Source organism: Festucalex cinctus, chromosome 1 (genome assembly GCF_051991245.1).
Source record: "Festucalex cinctus isolate MCC-2025b chromosome 1, RoL_Fcin_1.0, whole genome shotgun sequence".
NCBI lineage: Eukaryota > Metazoa > Chordata > Actinopteri > Syngnathiformes > Syngnathidae > Festucalex > Festucalex cinctus.
Window position 1 is genome coordinate 14,049,639 of NC_135411.1, and position 27,706 is coordinate 14,077,344.

Here is a 27,706-nt window from a genome sequence, read left to right on the forward strand (position 1 = left end):
GTCGGTATTTGTAAAATTCAAACCACATGTATGATTTATTTCAATAAAATGTCTGCATTTATAAGCATATAATTCAATAATACCTAATTTCATGAATGCAAAGGTCTGTACACAAGTTAAGTCTGACTCTCAACGCCCCCCTCTTGCCGTGACATCACAATAAGCGCACGATGCATCAATGGATGTCACCTCGTAACAGTTCTGTCGCAGCACTTTTACATTATGTACAGTACTACATTATGCATACTGCCCTAAACATCACTTTTACAATATGTACAATTATTCATCCTCCTGGGAGTGTCGCCCCACACAAAACTAGTGCTGCAAAAATTCCACAAATTTTCAGTTTGAAACTTGACATGGGAATAAACCAGGAATTTAAAAAAAAATATGGTGGCTCTTAATCGGTTACTTCAATTTTCATTTTTGCATAATCCTGATACTGACCCCTCATGAGCGCACCAACTTCTATAATGCATTTGAAAAAGCGCCATAGCTAAAAATCTCCCATGAAAGTTTTCCTCCCTCTCTTGCAACGCGACACACGGCTAACAAACAAAATCACTTTCTATGCCCCAGCCTGAAAATAAACAAAACAAAATCATAGCGACTGATGAGAGTGCGTAAGGCTGTTTCGTATGAATTCTGGAGTGAGCAGCCACTAACGATACAACACAGTGCTGAAAGTCTGCACGGCGACCAGTTGCTGCTCCGCCATTGGCTGGCCAGTGACACCGTTTCACACACAAGCTGCCGTTCTTGAACCTCCCCCGCCGATTTGGGGTGCACCGAAACTGAGGCTGCGTTTTTCTGCTTTTCTTGTAAATATCTTCATGCCCGGATGACGGAGGGGGATGGAGTAGCGATATGAGCGCTCGGATGGCCCCTAAGGGGCCTGAGCTGGGGGGTGGATGGACACCACGCCCGAGGACTTGAATTTGGGCAGGTGGAGGCCGAATTTGTTCTCCACTCCGGCGAAGGTGGCGGCGGCCAGACGGAAGCCGCCCACGTGATCGGCGTTGATGGGAGGGAGCTCCGAGATGCGAGACTTGGGCGTGGGCTCGGATCCTGACGGCCGGCTGCAATGGAGGACCACAAAAACAAAAAAACATATTTGAGTCTTATAGGCATGTATACAGTGTTTACAGCGTGCTTTTTTTTATTTTTATTTTTTTATGTGTTATTTATTTATTTTTTGGTCTTTGCGCGGCTGTATCTCTCAAATCCTACGCCCAGACTTTTCCATCGGTGTCTGTGCAGTCGCTCCACAACATTGCATTCCAGAGATAGTAGGCCGAAAACGCCGGTGCTGTATAATAAATTAATTTATTTATTTAATTTAATTATTTAAAAAAATAAAAATAAATTAAAAAAAGACTGTAAACAAAAAAAACATGATAAATGTGATAAATGGAAAAGCATTCATAATAAACTAAAAATCATACCAAAACAAAAAAAAACAAATGAAAAAATATAGTATAAACCAAAAATCATTTAGAATAAACGAAAAAATAGACTGTATATTTTGCTGTATAAGTAAATTAAAAACACTTTTAATTGAGAAAAATACTGTAAATAAAAAAAAAACATGATGAATGAAAAAGCATTCATAATAAACTAAAAATCATACCAAAACAAAAAAAACAAATGAAAAAAATATAGTATGAACGAAAAATTATTTAGAATAAACGAAAAATATATATACTGTAAGCTGTATAATAACTAAATTTAGAAAACACTTTTCATTGGAAGAAAAAGACTAAATGGAAAAACATGAATGAAAAAGCATTCATAAAAAACTAAAAATCATACCAGAACAAAAATATATATAATAAATGAAAAAATATATACTGTAAACTGTATAATAAGTAAATTAAAAAATACTTTTAATTGAAAAAAAAAGTCTAAATGAAAAAAAAAACATGACTGAAAAATAATTCATAAAAAACTAAAAATCATATCAAAACAAAAAAACAAACGAAAAAATATATACTATGCTATATAATAAGTAAATATAAAAAAACATTTTTAATTAAAAAAAAAATGGTGTAAATGAAAAAAAAAATCATTTATTTATATTTATATTTATATATATATATATATATATATATATATATATATATATATATATATATATATATACATATATACAGTGATACCTCAGCTCACGAACTTTTCGCCTCACGAACATTAAATTCGCGAAAATTTAGTCTCTGCTGACGAACTAGTTTTCGGCGGACGAACCAAACCACGCGGTCGAACAGCACCACGGTGGCGGCCACAAGAAGCTGACGCACGCTCACGGCGTCCCAGTTCGTCACCCCCTTTCTTTTAGTGCGGACGCGGTTTGTGTTTGATAGACATTTTGAGTGTACTTTTGCTATTATGGGACCGAAAAAGACCCCACCACAGGCTAGTGTTAAGCCTAATGCTTACCAGCGAGGGACGGCGATTCGGCGGCGCGTTTGCATTGTAGTCAATGGAGTTCACGCCACTAAAAAAAGCGAAAGTGCCATCACGTACCTCAAAAAAGGAGAAAATCGTGCCACGGCTGTTTAGTCCCAGGAAAGAGGTGAAAGTAGTTGGCGGTGCTCACTTTTTGTTGACTCGCTAAAGTGCTCCACTTCCTTGTTCACCAAGGGACACGCCTCCTCCGCTCCGGTGAGCACGAAAGTGCGAATGAGCGACAACCGTTCCATAAACACTCTACGCGGTGAAACGCTCGCGAATGAAGTAAGTCTACCATTGCTGCCATCCTTAAGAACTACCATCACAAAGTAAAATATAACGACTTTATTATACAGTACAGTTTATTTCTTTAATTCCAATACAATAAAAAATAATAAAAATAAATAATAAAAATAAGGTATATTTTTGTGTAGTTTTAAGGCTTATTTAGTAGAAAATTATGTTTTATAGGGACCTGGGAACGGATTATTCTCATTTTAATGGTTTCTTATGGGAAATAAATGTTCGGAAGAAGAACTTTTCGGTTTACACACACTCTCTGGGAACCAATTAAGTTCGTAAACCGAGGTATCACTGTATATACATATATATATACACATATATATATATATATATATATATATATATATATATATACCTATATATATATATATATATATATATATATATATATACATATACATATATATATATATATATATATATATACATATATATATATACATATATATATATATATATATATATATATATATATATAAACGGATTATTTTATTTTATTTTTTTAATTAACGCGGATTTCCATTATCGCAGCTAGTTTTTGGAACGCTAACACCCGCGCTAAACGAGTGAACACTGTATATTTTATTTTATCGAGGTGTTGAACAAGGTTTGGTCCGCTAAATAAGGTTGATCTATTTCTCCGACATAACATGTTTGTTTTTCTCCGTCGCTACGTGCTGAGGTAGTTTTTACTGACCGCACCTTGTGCCCCCACCTGGGAACAGAATTTGGAAGTTACTCCCCCCACCACCCCACTCTCATCTCGTGTGTTTCTTATCTAAGAAATCGGGGCGCCATTTGGCAGAATCCCCTTCCCGCCTCCCAGTTTTAGGTGTCGCTGACTTTTTCATGCTTCTCTTGGGCGGGCTGAAACTGGAAAATGAATTTTGTTGCTGCATACTTGTGCAATGACAAAATTGGATTCCAGTCTTGCCTTCATTTGCACCAAAATTGCCAATTTGGACAAAGAACCAAAAAGAACTTACTGTCCTCCAAAGTCGATATAGAACCACCTCTGCAGGAGTTCATAGGTCACCAGAGTCACGCCAAACTGGGGAGAGGACCGGCACATACGTGCTGGACAAGAGAGACGTCGTCGTCAAAAATTGCATTCAATAAAAAAAAATGGATCGCACATATTAACTCTCTCGGTCTCACCTCCTGCCCCCTTCCAGAGAGCTCGGAATCCTTCCTCCCGCATGATCTTGCGGAAGCAATCGATGACTCCGGAGTAGGTGGTCTGGCCCGCCCGGGCGGCCACTTGCAGACGAGTCTTGATGACGTCAGCGGGTGTCACGAGCGAGGCTGCAGGGATACCTGGGAAATCAACACGGAAGATTAACGCAAGTTACGGATACGGTGGACCCCTTCAGTAAGAGGTTTTTTTTGTTTTGTTTTTTAACTTTCTTAGAAAATTGATTTATTGATTACGATACCGTATAATATTTAATTTTTTATTTTATTATTATTATTATTTTTTTTTTTTGCGGGTCAGGGGCAATATTCCGAGAATTAAAAAAATAATAATAATAAAAAAAAAAACCACAAATTTGTGACTTGCTAAAGTGGCAAGTTTCTAAAATTTACGAGAAAAAAAACCAACTCGATTTGCGACTCTAAAGTGGCAAATTTGTGAGGGAAAAAAAGCGGCAAATTTGCGAGAATAAAAGTTGTAAATTTGCGAGAATAAAAGTTGTAAATTTGCGACTTTCTAAAGTGGTAAAATTCTATAATTTGCAAGAAAAAAACTCGATTTGCGACTTTCTAAAGTGGAAAATTTGCGAGGAAAAAAAACTCGTAAATTTGTGAGTTTTGAAAGTGGCAAATTTACGACTTTCTAAAATGGCAAATTTGTGAGAAAAAAAAAGTCGGGAATTTGCGAGTTTAGAAAGTGGCAAATTTGTCAGAAAAAAAGTTGTATATTTGTGAGGGGAAAAAAAGTCGTAAATTTGCGACTTTCTAAAGTGGCAGATTTGCAAGTTAATAAAGTGGCAGATGTGGATTTTTTTTCTCTGAATATTACCCCCCCACCCTCTAAAAAAAATTAATAGCCATTGAACTAAACAGCATAGAATTATTCTGCTGCTAGATGGCAGTAGTTTTCATGTTGGACATTGATGTGCGGTTGAGCTAAGAAGACGAAGTAGACACACTTGCCCCATATAATCCTTGATATGAGTGAAGAGTAGAGATTGATGAGGAGCTTATGACACAGTTGTATTTTTCTTTAAAGTTGAATAAAGGAAGAAAGATGAAGCAACTCGAGGACTCCTAAATTTGAACGTCCAACTCGTCCTCACAGTCGCTTCCGCTAAGCCACGTTTAGCGTGGCTGTAAGTTTCGACTTCCTCTTTTTGTTCTACTGCCTTTTCATTAGTCAATCGAAGCCTGTATTGAGAAACCTCTTGGAAAAAGGACCTTGAACTTCCATGAACACATTTGGAATCTGGAATTAATTATTCCAAATTGAATCACTCTCAAATCTGTTTTGGAAGTCCAAGCCAGCAAAAGATTTATTCTGGGACGCCTCTAAAAGATTGAGCGATTATCATGTGGTGTGGGGAATGTTTTCATTATCTTTTGCTATCCAATCTTCCATAAACTATATGATAATAATAAAATTGCTCAATATTTCCAAATGTGAGATGTACAGTCATCCCTCACTACAATGAGGTGATTATTTTTCCACTCAATACTGTTCCTGCACACTCACATAGCAATAAATGAGCTACGAGGAAAGAGTACTGTACGTTAAAGACAGAGAATGTCCAATGTTTGGGATCATTTCACATTTAATAAAAGAAGGTAAAGTGCAATTTGCCTATTGCAAAATACAAGTATCTTAAGTTAAACAACTGCACGTTTATGGTAAGAATTGCTAGCTAATTGATTACAGCCTAATCCTGCGAGCTGGACTGAATTGTAATCCCTTCACAGGCGCTTAGGAAATATTGAGGATAGACACAGCCGCTGGTGCATGTTCAATCGCATTACTGAACAAAGGGCTATTTTTGTTATCAATTTTCTGACATTTCTGTCAATTTTTGAGGACATTTCATGGTAATTTTCAGGATTTTTTTTTTTGTTTTGGAACATTTTATGGTTACAGGTACTTTTTGAACATATTTTTTTTCTACCTTTTTTATTCAATTCACTGACCCTTGGCAATTTTAGGGACATTTTATGCTTTTCCTCTTCGCTTTTGGACATTTCTGATCACTTTTTGGACATTTTTATTTATTTATTTATTTATTTATTCATTTATTTATTTTTAAAGTTTTTCATCTACTTTTCGTCTCTTTTTCTGACAACTTAAAGATTTGTAATGACATTGAATATTTAATTGTTCATTTTTTAAAATTGAATCATTAATTCATATAAGAATATTTTATCTAAAAAATAATTATGTAAAAAAAAAAAAAAAAAAATCTACTTTTTTTTTTTTTTTTTAACTATCCACAAGAGAGTGACTAAAGAACCGCATCTGGCTCCAGAGCCACAGGTTTCAGACCCTTGATCTAAGACAGATGGTCTTGATGCCATCACTCAACACAAAAAGTGGCTAAAATTTAGCTAATTCACAGCCAACCAACTCTACAGTCTCATTCGTTGACTTCTAATATCGCTCAAGTACAGGCCTGCCTGCCACTTTTTAAAGGTGCACACATACATTCAACATCACAGATACTACATTATGGAATACTGGCAACACCAAGTGGACAAAAATAACACCTGCACCTTCACATGCACACGTTTTTGGTATTATATACGCATGATGCTTTTAAACATCTAAATAATAAAATAAACATTTAATCTTTAGTTTTCAGATTTAATTGATCGCTGCATAAGAATCACCATCTTCGTTTACCTGCAATCGCTCCAGCCGTGAGGAGCTGCAAGGGGCCGAGTCGACCTTGTTCGTCAGCCATCATGGACTTGAGGTGGGCGTAGGCGGGGAAATAGATGGCGGAGAAGGGGATGTCCCTCAGGAAACAGGCCTTAGCTCCCTAGAAGCGCACGCGCGGCCAAGAACCACCAAAGAGTGAGCCTAACAAAGAGGAGGCCGGTTTGCCGAACGAACTGGACATACAATTTTACCTTGTAGAGGCCGAAGAAGCCCAAATCTCGCACCACGTTGAGCGCGCTAACGCGAGGCCCGGTGGTGATCTCGCCTGCCACCTGCAGACGGATCTTCACGATCTCCAGCGGGTTGGTAAAGATCACCTGGGAGCCTCCGGCCTTCATGAGCCAGGAGAACGCGAGCTCGTTAGTTGGCACACTTGCTTTCCACGTGTGCGATGATTGTGTCACTTACGCAGCTGCCAGCCAAGATCTCGGCTAGCACAGGGATGGAGTTGTCCTTGTCAGTGAACTTGTCTCGTACAAAGTCATTCACCTGTTAGGAGCAAATACAAAACAAAAAAACAAAAAAAAAAAGTTTGTGATAAACTGTGATAACACTTCTAACGGTTAGAATTAAAATTTCAATTCTTAACATATTTAGTGCAATTTGTTAATGATGATGTCACATCAATTAATAAAACACAAGGTGCCCATAAAACAAAACTAATGAACTAATTCATCCCTACTCCTCAGCTGTTGGCACATTAAAAGCTGATATGATTGTAATGCATCGTCTCATAAAACCGATATCCCTGAATGAATGGTCAGGTTTTTTTTCTTGTAAACAAAAGGCAAATTATTACTATAGGAATAAAGTCCTATTTTTTTTCCCAAGAAACAAAAGCGTATTATTTCAATAATATAAATTTGTCTTAATTATTTAGAAAATAAATGCATCATTTCCGGACTAAAAATGCATATTAATTTTGCAATTTACTTCACTTGTTAATCTTTCACTTCAAAATCTTGATATTAGGCTTTATATTCAACAAAAGTTCACATACGGTTCATGATTTTATATAGGGCTGTGGCTAGCAAATATTTTTAGAATTAATTATTTACTGATTACAGAAAAAAAATATTTTGTATTACTTCAGAATAATACCAATATAGAATATGCATGTGAGGTGCACGAATAATTTTTGTCCACTTTGGGTCGCAATCTTCACCTTCCACACAATGGTATCTTTGACTTTGAATGTGTTCGGCTTTAAAAGGCGGGGCTTAGCCTGGTGGGTGACGTGTGCGTCAGTCCTTGGGCATCAGTTGTGGCTGCAGCAGCTAGTGCATGAATGTGGCTATTTTTATATATTTTATTTCAGATTTCACTCATCAATATTGTAATAATACCGCTAATCTTGATCATTTTTGGTCATGATAACGAATGTTCACAACGTTTCATCTCTGCGTGAGTGTGTTAATGAGTGTGCATGAGGTGAGGGGCACTCACAGTGAGTTTGATGGCCTTCTCAGGTGCCACACCAATGAGCTGAGGAACCAGACCTGTCATGCGGGACAAAGTTTGGAGTTGTTTGTGACGCTAACTGTTAATTGAATGGAAGTGAGGTAACAGGCAGGATTTATTTTTTTTTTTTTGTGGCGTACCTCTGTAGAAGCCAAAGAATCCTTCGTAGCGAAGCACCTTCTTAGCGCAGTCAAAGCTGTTCTTGTACATCAGCTCCCCAACAAATGAGCCCGTGGACCTCTGGTTCTGCATTCGGGTCTTCACCAAGTCGATGGGGTACACCGCCGTCGCGCCCGTGGCTGCGCAAGCAAACACCGGCTTGGACCAAATGGTTTCTCTATCGATATCGACGGCTCTCGGCCAAAGAACTCACCTCCAGCAATAGAGCCCAAAGTGAACCTGTAAGCAGATTCTGCAACTTGGAGCCACACGGGCCTTGAACTGTCGCCTTGAGCGTGAGTCTGCGGGATGATCATAAAATGCTAAATTAGGTCTGATGTCATTTAACAGTAGGGATAGACTGATTATCAGCCGGGCTGATATTTGCCATTTTGACAAATATCGGCATCGCCCTTTTTAGGAATTTGAAGGCCGATAAAGCTGGTAGCTCACCGAGCGGTGAATGCGTGAGAACGTAGCAAATTTAGGGTTTTTATCAGAATTTAGAATTTGTAAGCTGTTCACAGACAGTTTTTGCTTGTCGCAAAGACATTCCAAACATATTCAGACAATTTTTCACTGTTTGCAAAGACCATTTGAAATATTTTACGAACCATGACAAAACCCCCAAATTAGCTAATTTCGCATGTGTTTGTTGTTCAGTGACATACAGGGAACTTTTCATTTATGGATTTATTTAATTTTCCACTTTAAAAAAAATGATGCTGACACTGGGAACTCCTTACACTTTTTATTTTAAAAAATAAATAAATGAATAAATTATGTTGAGATTTTGTCCAGTAACTTAATTATTTTTCATGTACAATGAATACCTTTAAGAAGTAATTTATCTACTTGCTGTCGACTGATGATGACATCATCTATGCTGAAGAAAAGGGTAACAACCAATCACGGTTCACCTGCTTCCTGGGCTTGGTGTGTAAACTGGGCCGTGATTGGTCGTTACCTACTTACTCAGCACAGGCGATGTCATCATCAGTCGACAGCAAGTAGAAAAATTACTTTTTGAAGGTATTAATTGTACATAAAAAATAATGTAGTTACCACATCAATTAAAGACAAAAGATTAACTTTTTACTGTTGAAAATGGCTCAATGAGTCAAGTATCTCTTTAACATATGCTGATGAGCTTGGAAGTGCCTTGAAAATGCTGCTATAATATATAAATAAACAAAGCTGTCAATTCTTTATATATTTAAAATTAAAAGATAAAGTTGTTGTTTTTTTCAATTTTGACACCAATATTTTCTCTTTTACTGCAAATGAATATCGACTTGATATATCGTAAGATCGGTTATTGGTCTCCTTAACTACTACTAACCGGTATTGGTATTGGCCTTGAAAAAAAAACCACATCGGTATATCACTAGTTAACAGTGAATATTACATCACCCTATTGTACCTTGTCCTAATAGATGCTTGATAGAGTATGATCTGCATTTGAATTAATAATAAGTGGTGACATGTTACCTGCTTTTGGGTTTCAGCCAGGTTATATGGAAGACTTCCTTCTTCTAGCGGAGCTATTCTCTCAATGTCAGCAAGATTCAGGCGCCTGGCACACAAGTACAGTACATATCATCACTGCTAAGAATATCTTATGGCTAATTCATTTTAAACCTGACTGTTATGCACTATTACAAAAATATGAGTAGTTTCTGAAGCGATCTCATGGAACATTTGTTGTCGAATGAATGCCATTTCAGAATTTCAGAAGCAATGAAAGCATTTCATTAAAAAAAAAAAAAAAAAAAAAAGGTTCATCGCTCCCTGTCACCAATCAGAAGAGTCATGCCCAGAGATGAACCAATGTTGACTGACTTGAGTTTGAACTGATAAAAGAAGTGTTGAACTGACCCCGGTTTTGTTAGTTTTACGGCAATACTCGCGTGTTTACCCTGAGGGAGAGTGCAGGCCTGATAACTGGTACAGGATGTCAATTTCCATTGGGGTGATTTGGCCAAACTTGTTGGCAGCATGAACAAACTCCTCTGCGGGGGGGGGATAGATGAGATAAGATTGGGAAGAAGATGTAATCAAACAAATATATATATAAAACAAAAAGCTTGCTTTCACATCATTACTCAGACAAAGAAAAACTGTGTGCACCTTTGGTGACCAGTGTGTCGGTCCAGGAACCGGCCAGTGTGCTGTAGATCTTGCGGATCAGCTCCATGTTGTTGAGGAGGGAGTTGAAGGCGTTGAAGTAAGAGAAGCTGACCAGGTGAGAGGTGCTGCCACCTGCTGCCTGGGTAGAGAATACCACAATGATGTCATTACTTGATAAAGTTTTGCCTTACATTAGAGTGTTTCAACACTGAACAAAAAACAAAACAAAACTGTACTTCCTCTGGGGGAAAAAAAAAAAAAAAAAAAAAGGAGAACCTTCTCTTGTGTTGCAAGAGAAATTAGGGCTGAATAATTGGGAAAAATAACTAAATAGCATTTTTTTCCCCCCGTAAATATTGCGATTTAATATGCGTTCTATCTGACTAACTCACGGAGACAAGGTTCTCCTCCACAAAGGGCGTGAGCATGTGGTGCCTGATGGTGGCCATAATGTCGCTGAAGTCCAATGCGGAGATGACGCCATTCTTCCCTTTGTCCTTCTGGGCAAAGGCCTGCCGAGCGTGCTCCAACTGCAGCTCCTACAAGAGAATGACACTGTGAGGTTGTAGCTAAAAATATCACTCACCTCAGTGTCCTATCAGGAAGTGAAAAGCAAAGCTCAAGGTGTTTGCTGAATGAAATTACCTGCAGGAATTGGGTGAACTCGAGGTAGTTGAGCCGTTTCTTGCGGTCGTGCCCAAAGTGCAAATGGATGAACTCGCAGTCCCAGTTGAAGGGAATGTGGTGGTGCACTGTGGTCTGGCTGAAAATGTCACGCACATTCTCTGTGGCAAGAAAACATACAGTGTAAAAAAGGGGAGACTCAAAAATAGTGATCGATTGATTGATTATCGGCTGTGCGGATTATCAGTATATGTGGTTTTTTTTTTTTGCATATTGGCCTTTTTTTTTTTTGGTTTGTTTTAAACAGGCGGCTGAAAAGCGATTCGATGAAGCGAATTCCCCACACGGGTGACCTGCTGCCCAGTAGCTATGTTGACGATGCACTTTTTGGATTTTGAACTTGAAACAAAAAGTAATGAGTAATAAATGAAAGGTTGATATTTTACTTACAGGTAACCTGTGGGGGAGAAAGGGACCATGCTAATATCCTTGTATACCTGATGTCCAATGAAATGCAATTTTGGGGGGTGAACCTACGGCTGATCAATTATGAAGAAAATATTAATCGTGATTATTTCAGTATTTATTGAAACCATGGTTAGGACGATAATTTATTTTTTGGGCACAAAACAGGGAAATGTTTTAAACAAAAAATATTAGGACAAAATTCTTTGAAACAATTATGCAGGATATTTTTGGAAAAAAAAAAAATCATTAAAATAGTTATTTTAAAATTTAAAAAAGGTGCAAATGTATAAATTTAAACAACGCAAAACTAGTATTAATCTTTATTTTACAATTATGCTAGTTTTGTAATTGTGGAGCGTAATAATTGAAACTGTAATTGAACTTCGGTTAATTGCACAGCCCTACGTAAACCAAAAGAATTCTTCAAAAAATGCTAACAAACATTCAATGTATGATTATTTATAAGAAACATGAGGAAAATGGAGGGAAAACAACAATATTTTAAAAATATGTACTTTAAAGTACTGATTTTATTTTTTTAATGAAGTCAAGCGTTTGGAGTTTATATAATTCAAAATGTTGACGCTAATATTTTCAGTTTTACCACAAACAAATATCAGCTCCAAATTTCTGTTGCTGGCCTCGACGACTAATAATCGGTATCAGTATTGGACCTGAAGAACACATTTAAATCACTACATCACTACTTAGAACTCAGAGTCGTGCAAAGAGTTGTGCTATTGGGGAAAATGAGAAAACAAGTTCACCCATGTGTAATGAGCTAGAAAGTGACATTAGGAAATTCCTTATCTGCAGCGGACTGCATGAAAACAAAGAAGGTGCGCTGATTATGTGGTTACAAACATTATAGAACATCAAGTTCGGAACCGGAGCAGCTGCGCACAAAGCTGTGTGATTTTTATTTTTTTTGTTTTTTTTTTGTGATCAGCCAGTCACATGACTTGCGGTGCACCACAAAATCAAAGACAACGGCACATACCAAAGGAAATGTCTCCAGTTCCAGTCTTGTCAAATAGCTGGAAGGCAACTATGAAGAGAGCGTCTGGTGCACACAACACCGACTCAAAAGCAAGAAACTCCTGGAAAGAGATGAGCCTGTACAAGTATGAAGACAAGAACACACATTTTAATTAAACATTACTTTGAGTATGTGCTTTTCCTTTTCCTGTATTAAAATGCTAACATTCAAACTACATAATGCTACATTAGCTGAAAACAATTACACCAGAAATACTACATTAAAAAAGACACGAGCGTCTATAGTCTGTGTGTCATTTGTGCACATATGACCGCACGGATAACATGTTTATCTTATCTTTACAAGCTACCAGTAGCAAGAGTTTTATCAGGTGTTGTTTTAACAATTAGCACTGCCTAATGTTTCGTGGGTTAGCGGCACACACCCATCCTTGGTGGTGTCGGCCACAGCAGCCAGCAGTTGGACGGTTTTGGGGTTGTGGTGGAGCTGCGTTTGCAGGCCCAGATACTTCTGGACAAAGTCGGCCGGGGTCATGAACCTGTCGCCATCCTTGTCCACTTCGCTGGCATACTGAGGGCGCAAAAAGACGGAAGAGAACACGTTGAAATTGGGCAGGTGGCTTCAGTTTTACAGACCACATAACAGCTCACAGTATTTTTTGGGTGTGTCACATGCACGATTATATAATCACGTTAATCTGTCACATGAGCAACACTTTACATCATCAATAGCCTTGCTAATCCCCAGAGTTTTACTGTTTAGAAAAAATAATTAAGTCAATTACTAAACATTTGTTATCAATTACATTTTATCCACCACCCCCACCAACAACAACAAATAATAATTTCAATGATACTTTGCTCATAAATTACAATTTCATCGTGGTGCCTTGAGATACAAGTATAATTTGTTCTGTGACCACGCTCAGAACTCACTTGTCTCTCAAATCATCTTTCCCCAGTGAAATAAATGGAAATGGCCATTAATCTGGTCCAGCCTTTCACCTCAAAAAATATGTAATGTCGTTTTTAATAAGAAAAATAACAAAATTTTATCCTTTACTTTCTAAATCCATACATTAATAACATCATGTAAAAAATATATATATATATTGCCGTATTTTTTACTTCAACTCCATAGATATTGTGCTGCTACTTCTGGTGTGCATGAGTTGACCACCTGGGGGCAGTATAATACAGGCATACGGATTTACCATACATGAGCAGTCTCAGCTTGTCAGTAAGTTCAAACAAATAATATCATTCCTTCCTCTTGGGGTAAAGTGTCCACCCCATAGATGCTATTCGTTAGCCTGTCTGTTACGTTTCCTATTATGTTATCATTTAGCTAGTGGATTTTCAGGCCAAGTAATGTGTGTCATTTATGTATGCACAATGCACAAGTGTATACAAACTAACACAAACCCTTTGGCTGAGCATAATATTTAGATTATAAATCTCAAAATACAAATCACTTCCTTCAGCCTCTTTTCCAAAATCTGTTCACTGCCTGTCAAACTGCCTTTTGTCGTTTCATTGACGTTGCCTAACATAAATTACAAGTAAAAATACAATGTTGCCAGGCACCCAATTTGTTGGTCCCTGGCGATGATGTCACACAGCCAATTAACATAATCCGAGGTGTCGAATTTCTGTGTGCTGCACCTCAACAAATTCGGACATGTCAGACTGACCCAACGGTGCAAGCACACAAATCTTTTTGGCTTGAGCTTGTGTGCTATTTGTCCCCGAGTTGTGTGCTCAAGTACCAAGAAGGGCTTTGTCATGCAACGGTCACATGGTCAGTCACACACTGGCCACGCCGAGAGCAACGTGAAGGTTAACTGCTTGCTGTAGCAACCCAAGACTGCTTTTGGACTGCACGAGTATTATTTAAAAAATACTAAAATGTGACCAGTGGACTGATCCAGCTAGTAAAAGAAGTGAACACTAAGCACTTTCTTGCTTGTGTTTTTCGCTAACAACAACGTTTGCCCCTTTATTAAGCCTCACACTGGAGCACAACAACAATGCCAAACAAGTTGATAGACGACACCCACAACACGTGTTAAGCCTTCACAAGTCACTCAAAAGATTCAACCTTTGAATGTCAGCGTGTTTAGTTTCAAACACACGTCAGGTTGAGTTTCATTTTCGACATGAAGCAAAACAGCAGCCTGTTATGGACATTTTAGCCGTGGCACACAGTGTAATTTAAACCCTGTGACACAACCTTCTCAACTCATTTACCGAGCAAAATCAGACTCAGCTCATTTTTTTTTGTCCTTATGTACAATTCATGCGACTCTTTCCCAACCTTTTGCATTAGACAGACTTCCAAATAAATAAATAAAAAAGTCACTAAAAGTATATAAATAAATAATAATACTTGATGATGTTTTTCAATTTATTTACTAAGTGTGAAATCTGGGCCTGTTCAACTGAATTTATGACTTATTCTGTTGTATGATTTGCACCTTTTGCTCTCCAACAGAAGATAATTTCATTGTTCTGTCTGCCACTATACATCACTGACATAGATAAGTGAACAAAGATATATTTTCTTGGGATGTTCAATTCCATTTTTTTAGATAGATACCAGAATGAGACTCAACTTTTGATTAAGTCACAGATACCCAGTACGAATACTACAAATACTTTTGATGCATGACACCCCCCCCCCCCCCCCAAACCATCCACCCAAAAAAAGACTATTTAATAGAAATACCTATATATTAGGGGTGATAAGAAAACTCAATTCGGCAATATATCGCGATATTACAGCGGGCAATTCAATATGTGGCCGAATCGACATTTAAACATCAATTTTTGATGGAAATATTCAACAAAAGGGTTACTTAGGGTTAGGTTTCACACTTTAAGCATAGAAGAATGTTATATTAATGGAACATTAAGCCTTAAGATTTGATTTTAATGCGTTAGACTACAACCTGTTTCTTAAATACAGTGTTGAAGTTTCAGTTAAATACATCCATCCATTTTCTTAACCGCTTGTTCCTCACAAGGGTCACGGGGGTGCTGGAGCCTATCCCAGCTGGCTCCGGGCAGTAGGCGGGGTACACAGAGACGAACAACCATCCACACGCACAAGCACACCTTGGGACAATTCGGAGCGCCCGATTAACCTGCCATGCATGTCTTTGGAATGTGGGAGGAGACCGGAGTACCCGGAGAAGACCCACGCAGGCACGGGGAGAACATGCAAACTCCACCCAGGAAGGCTTCAGTTAAATACATTATCAAACAAATCTTACAGTGTACATGTACAAGTTTACTGATTAGTATTTTCTAAATTTGAGTTAAAAAAAATTGCAATAATCAACTTACAGATTCGTATCAGGATTAATCGGTATCAGATCAACTCGTTACCTATGAATCGTGATACGGATCGAATCACCAGATACTAGGCAATTTATCCCAATAGAGCTTTTTTTTTTCTTTTTTTTTTTTACCGTTGCATGAAGTTAATGGCAATTATCTATTCTTCTCATTTCTGATCATAAAAAAAACCCATAAGAATACCAGTATTGGCCACCACTGCTAGTACTGATATCCTGAAATAAGTCCTTGTATCAGCCCGATAAATACCTGGTATCGGTACTTGCCCATTCTTAATATATTCAATTCATAAATAATTTTCTGACAAATTAGTACATACTAGTGAGCCATGGCACACTGTTACTTTACCTCTCACACACAAAAAAACTAACAGCTGAACAATTAACATATTTTAAATGTGCAATGCTGACCTTCTGGAAGATTGCTTTCAGCTCACTCGGATCCCCGCGTTTGGTTGATTGCACCTAAAGAAAAATACATACAAAAAAATGCAGTCAAACAAAGGTGATAGGGAAATGATGACTCTTTATACATTCCTCCCCCCTAAAAAAAAAAAAAAAAAAAAAAAAAGCATAATTATAGTGTACGTTAGTGTAGGCCAGCTCCAAGACGGACGTGTTCATTGTAGCCTGGCATGAAAGTAACAATGATGCTACCCAAGAAAACCGGACAATTCGCCCACAAGTTCACACAGGTCGAACCTCGAACCAGCCCCGGTATCGACAAGCTAAGAGAGCTAACACGAAGAGGACGCCAACCGATACAATGACACGAGAAAGAAAAAAGCAGCCGCTGACAATTAACCTAAACTTCGTCAGCTAACGGGTAGAAAGGAACCAAAAAGACGTCTCGCTTAGCGTTTTTGTCAGGAAGAAAGTATGACTGACAGCTGGTTAGCATTACGGAGCTATCCTCCCTCCAGCCTGCTGGGAAGTGTCATCAAGGCCAGCAGCCGCCGACCGGCCGCCGGGCGTCAGCTAGCCCGGTGATGCTACAAGGCAGCTCCGAGCACGACGCCCGCTCGTCCGGCGCACACTCGCCTCGACTGTTCCTACACACGAAAACGAGCAAAACACCAAGAGAAATGACAAAAGTAGGGGTTGGGAATTGCAAAGGGAACGATGCCGAAGTCACCTTGACCGCCATGCTGGTTTGACGTCACGTACAGTGTGCGAGGAGGGGGGAGAGAGAGAGGGAGTGAGTGAATGGGGGGGAATGGGGGTTACGCCCACGGGTGCAGTCAACAAAGTGAAGCGCTACAACAAAGGCGAAAACTATTTTACACATTAAAAACCGGTGACGTAATGTGTTAAGTTTCTCCCATTGATAAAGTAGCATTTTTGTTGCTAGATTTAACGGTTTTTACTGACTATCCTAGCAACTTTCCTTAGGGGTCACCAAAGTGATTGTTTGAAAATGTGAACACTGGCGGAGACTTACAGAAATAAAGTGTTGCATATTGTTATTCAGCTGTTTTCTCGATTATTATGAGAAATCGTTATCAAATCAAACGTTATTTATATAGCACCTTTCATACATGAAACTGTAACTCAAAGTGCTGAGTAATTAAAACATGCAAGTTCAATAAAAAGAAAACACACCGCTCCCCCAAACATCCCCGATGAGCATGCCCCCCATACCCCCCCCCCCCCCCCCCCCCCCCCCACACACACACACACACACACACACACAGTCAAAACAAAAATATGGCGGGGCACAGAGAAACCATGCGAGGAAAGGGACCAAGGAGCATGAGCAGTGTCTTCACAAATTTGAATATAATTAATTTTAACAACATATAACAGCACAATTAAAGGAAATTTCAGCATTTCAGAGGTGTGTATCGCACGAATCGCTAACCAAGAAGTAGTTCTCAGTTTCAGAAATGTTGGTGAATCCCTGACCTTGGGACAGTCTAAAATGCGTCAAGGGACAATGTGTATAGGATTTAGTGCCATGAAGTGGTGAACTAATAATGCATTCATTTAAAAAAAAAATAAAAAATGAAGTTCAATAAGAGACAAAAAAAAAAGTTACAATGTTGCATTCTATTAGCTCACCACTAGATGGCAGTAAATCCTACACATTGTCCCTTCAATGTAAAAAAGCTTAACGTCGTCAGTTAATATCAGAAAACTACAAGTTATCAAAATCCACATGCACAATCCTACTCATACCCAAATTTAAGCTCTGAAAATTTTGGATTTTAGGAAAATGCTTAATATTAATAAAATTCCAAATAATGAGACAATTGTTTTTGATATTTTCAGAGGTTGAAGTCACCATGAGTAGAGATGTGTTTATTTAAAAATAAAAATGTGATGATAAATTACTCCAAATGAACACATTTCAATGTATTATTCATATATTTATCTCTCTATATGTTCCATCATGTTCGATGCAATGACACCATTACACAATGGCAATGTAATTGTAATTCTAATTTTGCAACAAATAGACATGCCTTTAACAACAGGTCCTAAAAACGAATTGGTAGCACTGCATGCAAGGGTGCAGTCCGTTCATCAGAGTGAAGCACTACAACAAAAATGCAAACTATTCAACTTATCAGTTATCAAAGTAGACCAGCATAACTGATATGGGTGTTTCTCCTCTCACCATAAATGAGCAGAGCAAACTGAACAACGAACAACTAATCTATTCATCAAATCTATCTATTATTTTGTGTTTGTATTGTTTCTCTCCAACTCCCTGCTAGTGGGATTACAGTTGGCCCACTCCCAGCCATCAGTAGTCACTTAAGGTTAAAACATTACAATTTCCAGTGACAATAGACAAGGGAGCTTTTCTTGGCAAACTCATCTGTTAATTCTATCAATATGTGAACCTGAAAACATTGCCATGTTATTTTCTTAACACCTGGTTACAACTGTTTTCTGTTGCAGAAAGCAGAGTGTCTCCGTTTGAAGAAAATAGCAGGAAATGTACAGAAGAAGTTTTACTGTGTTGTAAACCAAAGTTAGGCGTGTTCGTTTCTATTTCATTTTAGAACACATAAAAAGACCAGTAGCCTACCGTATTTTACAACAGTTATGAGGAAAGACATAGAAAGTTGATGGATAATCTTTATTGCAAAATATACTCTGTACAATGGAGAGGAAGTTGCAAAACAATATTTCTAACTGTGGAACACTTAACATTTCAGAAAACAAATGAAGAAGATGCAAAACAAATGTCAATGTCAATATTTAACGGGGAAAAAAATAGTCTTTATCACAACTGAAATGCTGTATGTGACAAAATGACACATAATAATGATACGTTACAATGCATGGTAAAATCCGATTTCGCAAGCTTTTAGAGTTCAAATTTAAAACCTACAAAATGAAAATATCTCAAAAACCTGATGTGCTAGGAAAAAAGAAAATACATTCTATAAATCAGCATCAAAGATACGTTTCGAAATACATAAAGTAATCTGATAAAAAAAAATCTGTTAACCATATTAGTAGCACAATACGTGTTCATTATTTTACATTTCACTATAGCATTAAAAATAAAAAATAAATAATAATAATTTTACTTTTTTTTTTTTTTTTTAGGTTAAATGTCTGATATTTTGAACAGCTCCCCTCCCAATTACCATTAAAAAAATAAAAATAAATAAACAAACAATATGCTCGGTATCCACTGTCATGTCGTCGCTGATTTGCTGCTCACTGTCACATGACTACTGTATCACGTGATATGACCTGTAATGGCGTCCTACCGCTCTGCAGGATTTGCGACAAGATCTGGTAGGTCACAAGCTTGGGTAAACAAAACACCTGAGTGAAATGCCCGGTGGAACAACCGTCTTACGTTTAGCACACGACCTTCGCACGTGTGCTAGTTGTTTTGTAGGCATCTTCCGCCGGCTGAGCACACGAGGAGATAAAACAACATGTCATGGTATACACATTCTGACAACTTTTATAATCTTTGGACTGCTTAACTATCTTTTAGCTTGTATCAATAACATATTACTGCAACGACTGTTTTGCACATAAAAAACGTGAAATAATTTGTTACACGTCCATAGTATTGTACTAATACGTGACTTATTATGGTATCACCAATTACATTATCATTTGGCAGTATTTCCTAAACTTTATTGAGCCAAGGTGCATATTGTACATAAAAAAAGTTACAAAAGTATATGCCGAAATAGTTATCTCATTTACGCACAGATGTACTCAGTGCACCTGTTAAGAGAAATCTAGAGTAACTAGTACGACAGTAACAAACCAAAGATTGCTTTTTCCTTATTGCAGGGTTGGCAGGTGTCTTTCGACGAGTGTGCAGCGGGTCTCCCACGGCGCGACTGTGTCACCCACATCGCCTCTTCTTCTGGAGAAAGTGGATGAAATCTCACTCACACAGTGTAGTTCGTCCGGCTACTGTCAGGCCTGCCTACGCCATACCCAAGGTAGAGAGTTTCTCTTTGTTTTCCAATTAAAGGTGTTTTTTCAGAGCCAATATGATTACTAATAGTCAATAACAGGCACTTGGAGCTGGAAAACTTAACCTATATATACAATGATAGGGAAATATTGGCATATATATATATATATATATATATATATATATATATATATATATATATATATATATATATATATATATATATATGTATATATATATATATATATATTTTTTATTTTTTTTTTTACTGGCGGGAATGGGCTTCCATACAGAGTACAGGAAGTACAGAGTTTTATTCCCTCCCTCCTTACTCTATTCATTCTAAGTAACAAATAACTAAACAGATCGTAATTTCATTTTTTTTTTTTTTTTTTTTTTTTTTTTTTTTTTTTTTTTTTTTTCTTTACAGTAGACATTTGTGCACTAGTGGACTCAATACATTTCAATTTAATTTCAAATGAGTTTATTGACTAAGAGGTCATCCATCCGTACAGTATTTAATATGATTTTATGAACAACAATATGAGTCACTGTTTTCTCTCTTTTTCCGGTTGTAAGCACATCGAACGGCCGGATTACGTTGGCACCGGACTGGTTCCGGAATGGCCCGACTATATCGAAATAAAAAATGCAGAGCAAATCGAAGGCCTCGCCAGAGCATGCCAGCTAGCTCGACGTGTGCTGCTGCTAGCCGGGCAAAGTCTGAAGGTAAGAGTAGACTCGCGACTTGTTTGTGGATTTGTCGTTAAAAATAAACAAAAACAAAAAAATGACAGTGTGATTTGTTCTTGTTTCAGGTTGGTATGACAACGGATGAAATAGATTTCATTGTACACCAGGAGACGATCCAGCACAACGCATACCCCTCCCCTCTCGGGTACGGAGGTTTCCCGAAATCGGTTTGTACTTCAGTCAACAACGTGGTGTGTCATGGCATACCTGACAGGTAAAATGGCAAGCCGGAATGTATCCAGTTTCACTTATTGACTACAAAAATCATTGTTCAACTAATTTATGCCAGTGGCTTATATTGGGAGGCAGAACATAAGGCTGCTCGATTGTGGGGAAAAAATAATAATCACGATTAATTTGGCAATAATTGAAATCACAATTATTCAAAAAATTATTTCTTTTTTGATACAAACAAGAAAATGTTTAAGCATTTAAAAATATTAAGACCAATTAAAAAATAGAAACACTATAATTATGTAAGTTCCTTTTAGAACAAACAAAATTTATAATAATATATATTTATAATAATATATAAATATTTTTTTATTTATATTGGCAAAAACTTGAAGTTGGAGTGCAGCATGTGCACTGTAGCAGGCTGATTTTTTTTTTTAATACAAAACAAGAACATCTTTAAATGTAAAAAAAACAAATACAAAATATTAAGACAAAATTCTTTGAAACATAATTGTGCAAGTTCCTTTTGGATGAAACAAAATGTATTAAATTAGTTACTTTAAAATTTAAAAAAGGTGCAAAATTTAAATAACTCAAAAATTAATATTAATCTTTTTTTTTTTTTTTTTTTTTACAATTATGCTGATTTTGTCATTGTGGAGTGTAATATTTAAAATTTTAATATAATTTCGATTATGATATGCACATCCCTAGCAGAAAAACAATTAAATGCTCTTCCACTAGATGGCAGAAGTTACATAATTAACTTGTACAACCTATTTATTTAACATTTGTGACCCCTCCTATAGCCAAATGAGTCAGAACTAAGTCAAACTTGATGAAATAAATATTGTAAAGTGTTCAAAAATCAAATTATGTAAAAGGTGCTCACCAGCCAAGTCAGTAATTCTCTCAAATATCACAAAACAATCGCTCATTACCTTGCCATTGTCATCAATATCCAACTTATGGGTATCGGTAGAAAGATGACCGTTCCCTTTTGCTAATTTATTACTCATTTTAATAATTCTACGTCATTGTGAACTAAAATTAGGCCTATCGCCATGAACTCCAGCTACAACATACAACATAGCAACAGTTGCTATGCTGGAGTTCATGACCCTAAAATGCTTGCTTCTGATTGGTTTATTGTCGTTAGTTCATTCGCCTTATTGTGTGGCAGCCATGTCGAATTTCTCATGAATTGAAAAACCTTGTTGGAAATATGTCGTAGCTTGCTTATTTTGCAACCGATTTTCACGAGATTTCCGGTTTCAAGCCCTGTTTGGCATTGTTAGATTAACATATAAGCAGATTTAAAAAATGCCTCTAATATTAAAAAAAAAAGAAAAAAGAAATGTTTAAAAAAATTTGGGGGGGGGGGTTAAAAAAACAACAACACTTTTACCCCCAATGCATTTCAATGGCCATCAATCCATAGTTATTTTCAACATTTGTAGGCTAACCCGTCCCTTTTCCCTGATACCATTTGACAAAAAGCCCCAAAAAATATTTTCACTTGTGGAAAATGACTCCATTTCAGTTATGGTACAGCATGCTTGGCGTTTGTTTTCTTGTTTTGTCGTCCACACACATTGAACTCATGACTTTGACCCTCCTAGCTTAGCATCGCCATAGGCACACAGCTCAAAAGGGGCCTGTCATAGCTACCTATTCATATCTGTGGTAATGATGTAATTAGTAATTATGATGTAATGTGTAGCCTAGCACAATCGTTGGTAGTATACATATTATATATACGGTTTTAGGGGTATTGTGGGTATTACGGTAGGGCTGGTTATTGCCGCCAACCTCACGATACGATACGTATCACGATACAGGGGCCACGATACGATACGTATTGCGATACATATGTATCCCACATAAGACACATTTTATTTCGGTTTTTTTTTTTAAACAAAATATAGGAAAATTGGTACACTTAGACACGTGCCATGTTAAGTTTATAAGTAAATAAATGTTGATATTCTTCCTCTGTTTTAATTTTTCTTAGCAAGACACAGTGTCCAATCACTGGTGAGCTATTTTTGCATTAATTGAAGGCAGTTAACTTCAAAGACGTTGCTGGTTTTTATTTTTTAGGTACAATGCAAGCTGCAAAGGCAAACGTTAAATGTGTGTTTAAAGTTAACAAGCAATATCGATTCTGACGCCTGCGTATCGATACGTGCATTGTAATGAGGTCCGCAACAATATATTGCCGTATCGATTTTTTGAGCACACCCTTATATTACGGTATATACGGTACAATACGGTAATATGCTAGCTCTCTAGCATAAGCTTAGTGCAAGTATATGAAAGAAGACATCCAACATTTTCATTTTGTTATTGCCAATAAGAAGAACTTTCTGTACACAGCATTCATCCTTTATTAATGTGCCTGCAGTCGTCCGCTTCAAGATGGCGACATCATCAACATTGACGTCACTGTAAGTTGACGGTTGCGAGCAAGCCGCGATCAGTTCAATCGACGCTCATTCCTGTTCCCGTTAGGTGTATTTGGACGGTTACCACGGCGACACGTCGGAGACCTTCTTCGTCGGCGAGGCGGACGAGGTCGGGCGGCGCCTGGTGGAAACGGCGAGGCGTTGCAGAGACGACGCCATCGCCGCCTGCAAGCCGGGTGCGGAGCTTTGCGTTATCGGGAACACGATCAGGTACGGCAATCCACCGCCAAGATGCGGCGGATTATAGTGTGAAGCGACACGTACTGTTTTAGTTGACTAAAGTATTTGTGTTGCGTCGCAGTGAAATAGCCCACGCGAACGGATTCCGAGTGTGTCCTTATTTCATTGGACACGGAATCGGCTCCAGCTTTCATTGTTATCCTGAGATCTGGCACCATGGTGAGTTATCGTCACGAGAGACCTTGTGTACTTTGTGTGCTTTGTGTTTTTCACGTACGCAGTATTCCCTGTCTTCATTTGCAGCCAATGACAATGACATGACCATGGATGAGGGGATGGCGTTCACAATAGGTGAGGGCTGTGCAATTAATCGGAATTCAATTACAATTTCCATTATTACACTCCACAATTACAAAATCAGCATAATCGTAAAAAAAAAAAAAAGAGAAAAGATTATTAATACTAATTTTTGAGTTGTTTAAATTTATACATTTGCACCTTTTTTATTTTAAAATAATTAATTTTCAATGTTTTGTTTCATACAAAATATAATGATAGTGTTTCAAAGAATTTCATTTGTCTTAATATTTTTTTAATTGTGTTTTACGTTTAATATTTTCTTGTTTTGTACCCCCCAAAAGAAATAATCTTACCGCACAGTGTACATCCAACTTCAAGTTTTTGCCAACATAAATAAATATATATTATAAATATATATAAATTATTATAAATTCTGTTTGGTCTATAAGGAACTTACATAATTAGTGTTTGTTATTTTTTAAATTGGTCTTAAAGGGATTCTTGACTCATTCAGCCATTTTCAGCAATAAAAAGTTAATATTTTGTCTATAATTAATGTGGTAACTTCATTATTTTGCATGTACAATGAATGCCTTTAAAAAGTATTTTTTTTCTGCTTGCTGTGGACTGATGATGACATCACCTGTGCTGAGGAAGTAGGTAACGACCAATCATGGCCCCCTGTTTGCTGACCAAACCCAGAAAACAGGTGAGCCATAATTGGCCGTTACCTACTTCCTTAGCACAGGTGATGTCATCATCAGTCGACAGCAAGTAGAAAAATCACTTTTTAAAGGTATTAATTGTACATAAAAAATATTTAAGTTATCAAATTCATTCTGGACAAAATATGAACTTTTCACTGCTGAAAATTGTTCAATGAATATTTTTAAATGTATGCAAACATTTTCTTGTTTTGTACCAAAAAAAAAAAGATCATCATACTGCAGTGCACAAGTTGCACTCCAACTTCAAATTTTAACGTACATACATGAATAAATAAATCTATTCTGTTTGGTCTAAAAGGAACTTCCATAACTATATTGTATCTGTTGTTGTTGTTTTTTTTTTTATTTTTTTTTTTTGTTTTTTTTTTTATTAGTCTTAATATATTTAAATGCTTCAACATTTTTTTTGTTCTGCACCAAAAAAAATAAATCACTTAAATAGCCGTGATTTTACTTCCTCCAAAAATAATAGTGATTATTATTTTTTTTGTCCATAATCGAGCGTCCCTAGCGAATGTCAATTTCATGTGCTGGTCTGGTGGCTGACAGTATGCGTTCCTCTGGCAGAACCCATATTGATGGAGGGGTGTTCGGAGTTTAAAATCCTGAAGGATAAGTGGACAGCGGTGTCTACAGACGATAAAAGGTGGGTTTTATGTTTCTCTCGTCGTCATTCAAATTTTGACTGATGTGTCTTTGTGGTTCCTTCCCACTCATGCAGATCGGCTCAGTTTGAACACACGGTCGTGATCACGTCTGACGGAGTGAAAATTCTCACCAAATTGCCAGAAGAGGACAGTCATTGTTGACCTGAAGAGATTTTAGTGTGAAACTCGACTGTTAGAGACTGTTTACTAAAGCAAAGCCTGATTAGTCGGTCGCAAACGTATCAGCGGGAGCGGTGCAAGATGTATTTCTCATATTTGTGAGCAAACACCGTGAGAATTCAGCTTGCTGGCAAGGTTAAACGTCAGTGATTTTGACATGCTGACACACGTGAACCTCCATTAGTACATAAGTTATGTGTTTTTAATAAAATCTTTTTAATTCATTTGACTCCTATTTTCTCTGTAAAATGCACCATACTTTGATTCTAATTATTACAGTTTTATTTTTTCATATAGAAATTAATGTACTCTGTATTGGACAATATATTGTCTATTACACGTAGAGGAAGTAATATTTTTATATTTGTATTTTATTTTTATTAATTCAATCTCTGGTGTAATAACCTTATTTATTGATTGATTGGATTTTTTATTTTTTGTTATTTTTATTATTATCATTATTAATTCAATCTCTGGTGTAATAACCTTTATTGATTGATTGAATTATCCATCCATCCATCCATTTTCTTGACCGCTTATTCCTCACAAGGGTCGCGGGGGCTGCTGGCGCCTATCTCAGCTGGCTCTGGGCAGTAGGCGGGGGACACCCTGGACTGGTTGCCAACCAATCGCAGGGCACACAGAGACGAACAACCATCCCCACTCACACGCACACCTAGGGACAATTCGGAGCACTCAATTAACCTGCCATGCATGTCTTTGGAATGTGGGAGGAGACCGGAGTACCCGGAGAAGACCCACGCGGGCACGGGGAGAACATGCAAACTCCACCCAGGAAGGTCCGAGCCTGGACTCGAACCGGAGACCTCAGAACTGGGAAGCGGACGTGCTAACCACTCGACTACCGTGCCGCCTGATTGAATTATTTTTTATTTTATTATCTGTTCTCATTGCTGCTGGACATGTAAATTTCCCAGAGGGAGCCATCCCAAAGGGATCAATAAAGTCAAGTCTAAGTCTAATACTGAAAGAAAATACGCTATATAATGTTGACTGATTTTTTTTTACATGAATGCCACTCTCACAATCTCTTTTCTAGTGCAACCAATAATGTTTGTCCAAAAGATGGCAGCATACGCCGACCGCCCTCCATTGCTTTTGTAAGCATGGTGGTGGTGGTGATTTTTTTTGATTTTTTTTTTTTAACCAATGAACCACTCTACACTTGTGCTTGTGATGCGAGTACTTTTTAACATAATAAGCGATTTGCGCATGCGCGGGGGGAGGGGGTGGGGACGAGGCTACCAGCTTCCCTATCAATTTGAATGGCGGAGATTAGAGTGGTGCCAATCTTTGCCTAACTGTACACTTTAAAGCTTGCAAGTCAACTTCCCCGATTTCAGTAAACCACATGCTACGCATGTTAATAAAAAACAGCAACTTTCCAGCGGTTGAAACGTTTCTATCAGAGCTGATTCCATTGGATCCAATTCATTTTCAATGACCGCTTGGTAGTTTCGCCTACCCAAAAGCTACCCATAATGCACCTTGATTTTGAGATGCGCACATCGCTTCAAGACTTATAACAAAAGAAAGCCACATTCTGCTCAATTCTTAAAAGCAGTATTTGGCTGTTCCAGCAAGAAAAGTTGTTTCCATGTGATTATGTAGACTTGAATGTACTTATTAGTTTAGCAAGATCCCATGCTAAAGACCTTAAATACACATTCATCGCCACACTCCTTTAATGCATGTGAATTATTTATTTATTTATTTATTTATTTGACATATAACAATATTCATATTGTGTCGAACTGAGAGGATTTTCATAAAACCCTTTCCTTTGTGCAATATTTTTTTCATGGTCGATTTTTTTTCCTCAATATTTTGATGTTTAAAAATAAATAAATAAATAAAATAACAAATTTTAAGTCGCTAAAAAAACTGTTTAAAATTGGGTTAGCGTTTCAAAGTAAGGTTTTAAACTGTGGCCAGGGTTTTAAAGTAGGGTTTCCAACTAGAGTTAGGGTTTCAAAGTAGTGTTTCAAA

The 27,706-nt window shown here is 37.3% G+C and overlaps 2 protein-coding genes across 10 annotated transcripts; one reads left to right on the forward strand and one right to left on the reverse strand.

Annotated features, from left to right (window-relative positions):
* Nucleotides 1-7: 7 nt before the first annotated feature.
* Nucleotides 8-22,272, reverse strand: LOC144016984 (electrogenic aspartate/glutamate antiporter SLC25A12, mitochondrial-like). Of its 4 annotated transcripts, none has more exons than XM_077518209.1 (18): nt 22,135-22,272; nt 16,270-16,323; nt 12,925-13,070; nt 12,501-12,616; nt 11,054-11,193; nt 10,801-10,947; nt 10,409-10,547; nt 10,197-10,290; nt 9,770-9,854; nt 8,493-8,580; nt 8,260-8,418; nt 8,105-8,157; nt 7,067-7,147; nt 6,850-6,990; nt 6,620-6,758; nt 3,910-4,068; nt 3,738-3,828; nt 8-1,079 (listed from the first exon to the last, which is right to left on the reverse strand). In XM_077518209.1, exons 1-18 carry the CDS (start codon nt 22,210-22,212, stop codon nt 887-889), a joined length of 2,103 nt encoding a protein of 700 aa, XP_077374335.1. In that variant the 5' UTR covers nt 22,213-22,272; the 3' UTR covers nt 8-886. The 4 variants fall into 4 exon arrangements, with proteins under 4 accessions (XP_077374335.1, XP_077374354.1, XP_077374362.1 ...); XM_077518228.1 differs by lacking the exon at nt 22,135-22,272 and adding an exon at nt 16,994-17,092; XM_077518236.1 differs by lacking the exon at nt 22,135-22,272 and adding an exon at nt 16,747-17,036.
* On the forward strand, nt 19,521-25,920 carry metap1d (methionyl aminopeptidase type 1D (mitochondrial)). 6 transcript variants are annotated; one of them, XM_077518295.1, is made up of 11 exons: nt 19,521-19,617; nt 19,713-19,771; nt 20,134-20,288; nt 20,919-20,992; nt 21,082-21,230; nt 23,601-23,643; nt 23,708-23,871; nt 23,963-24,060; nt 24,145-24,192; nt 25,437-25,515; nt 25,591-25,920. In XM_077518295.1, the coding sequence occupies exons 2-11, from the start codon at nt 19,764-19,766 to the stop codon at nt 25,676-25,678; spliced, it is 906 nt and encodes a 301-aa protein (XP_077374421.1). In that variant the 5' UTR covers nt 19,521-19,617; nt 19,713-19,763; the 3' UTR covers nt 25,679-25,920. The 6 variants fall into 6 exon arrangements, with proteins under 6 accessions (XP_077374421.1, XP_077374411.1, XP_077374415.1 ...); XM_077518273.1 differs by having other exon boundaries at nt 19,536-19,617; nt 20,843-20,992; XM_077518285.1 differs by lacking the exon at nt 19,713-19,771 and having other exon boundaries at nt 20,843-20,992.
* Nucleotides 25,921-27,706: the final 1,786 nt, after the last annotated feature.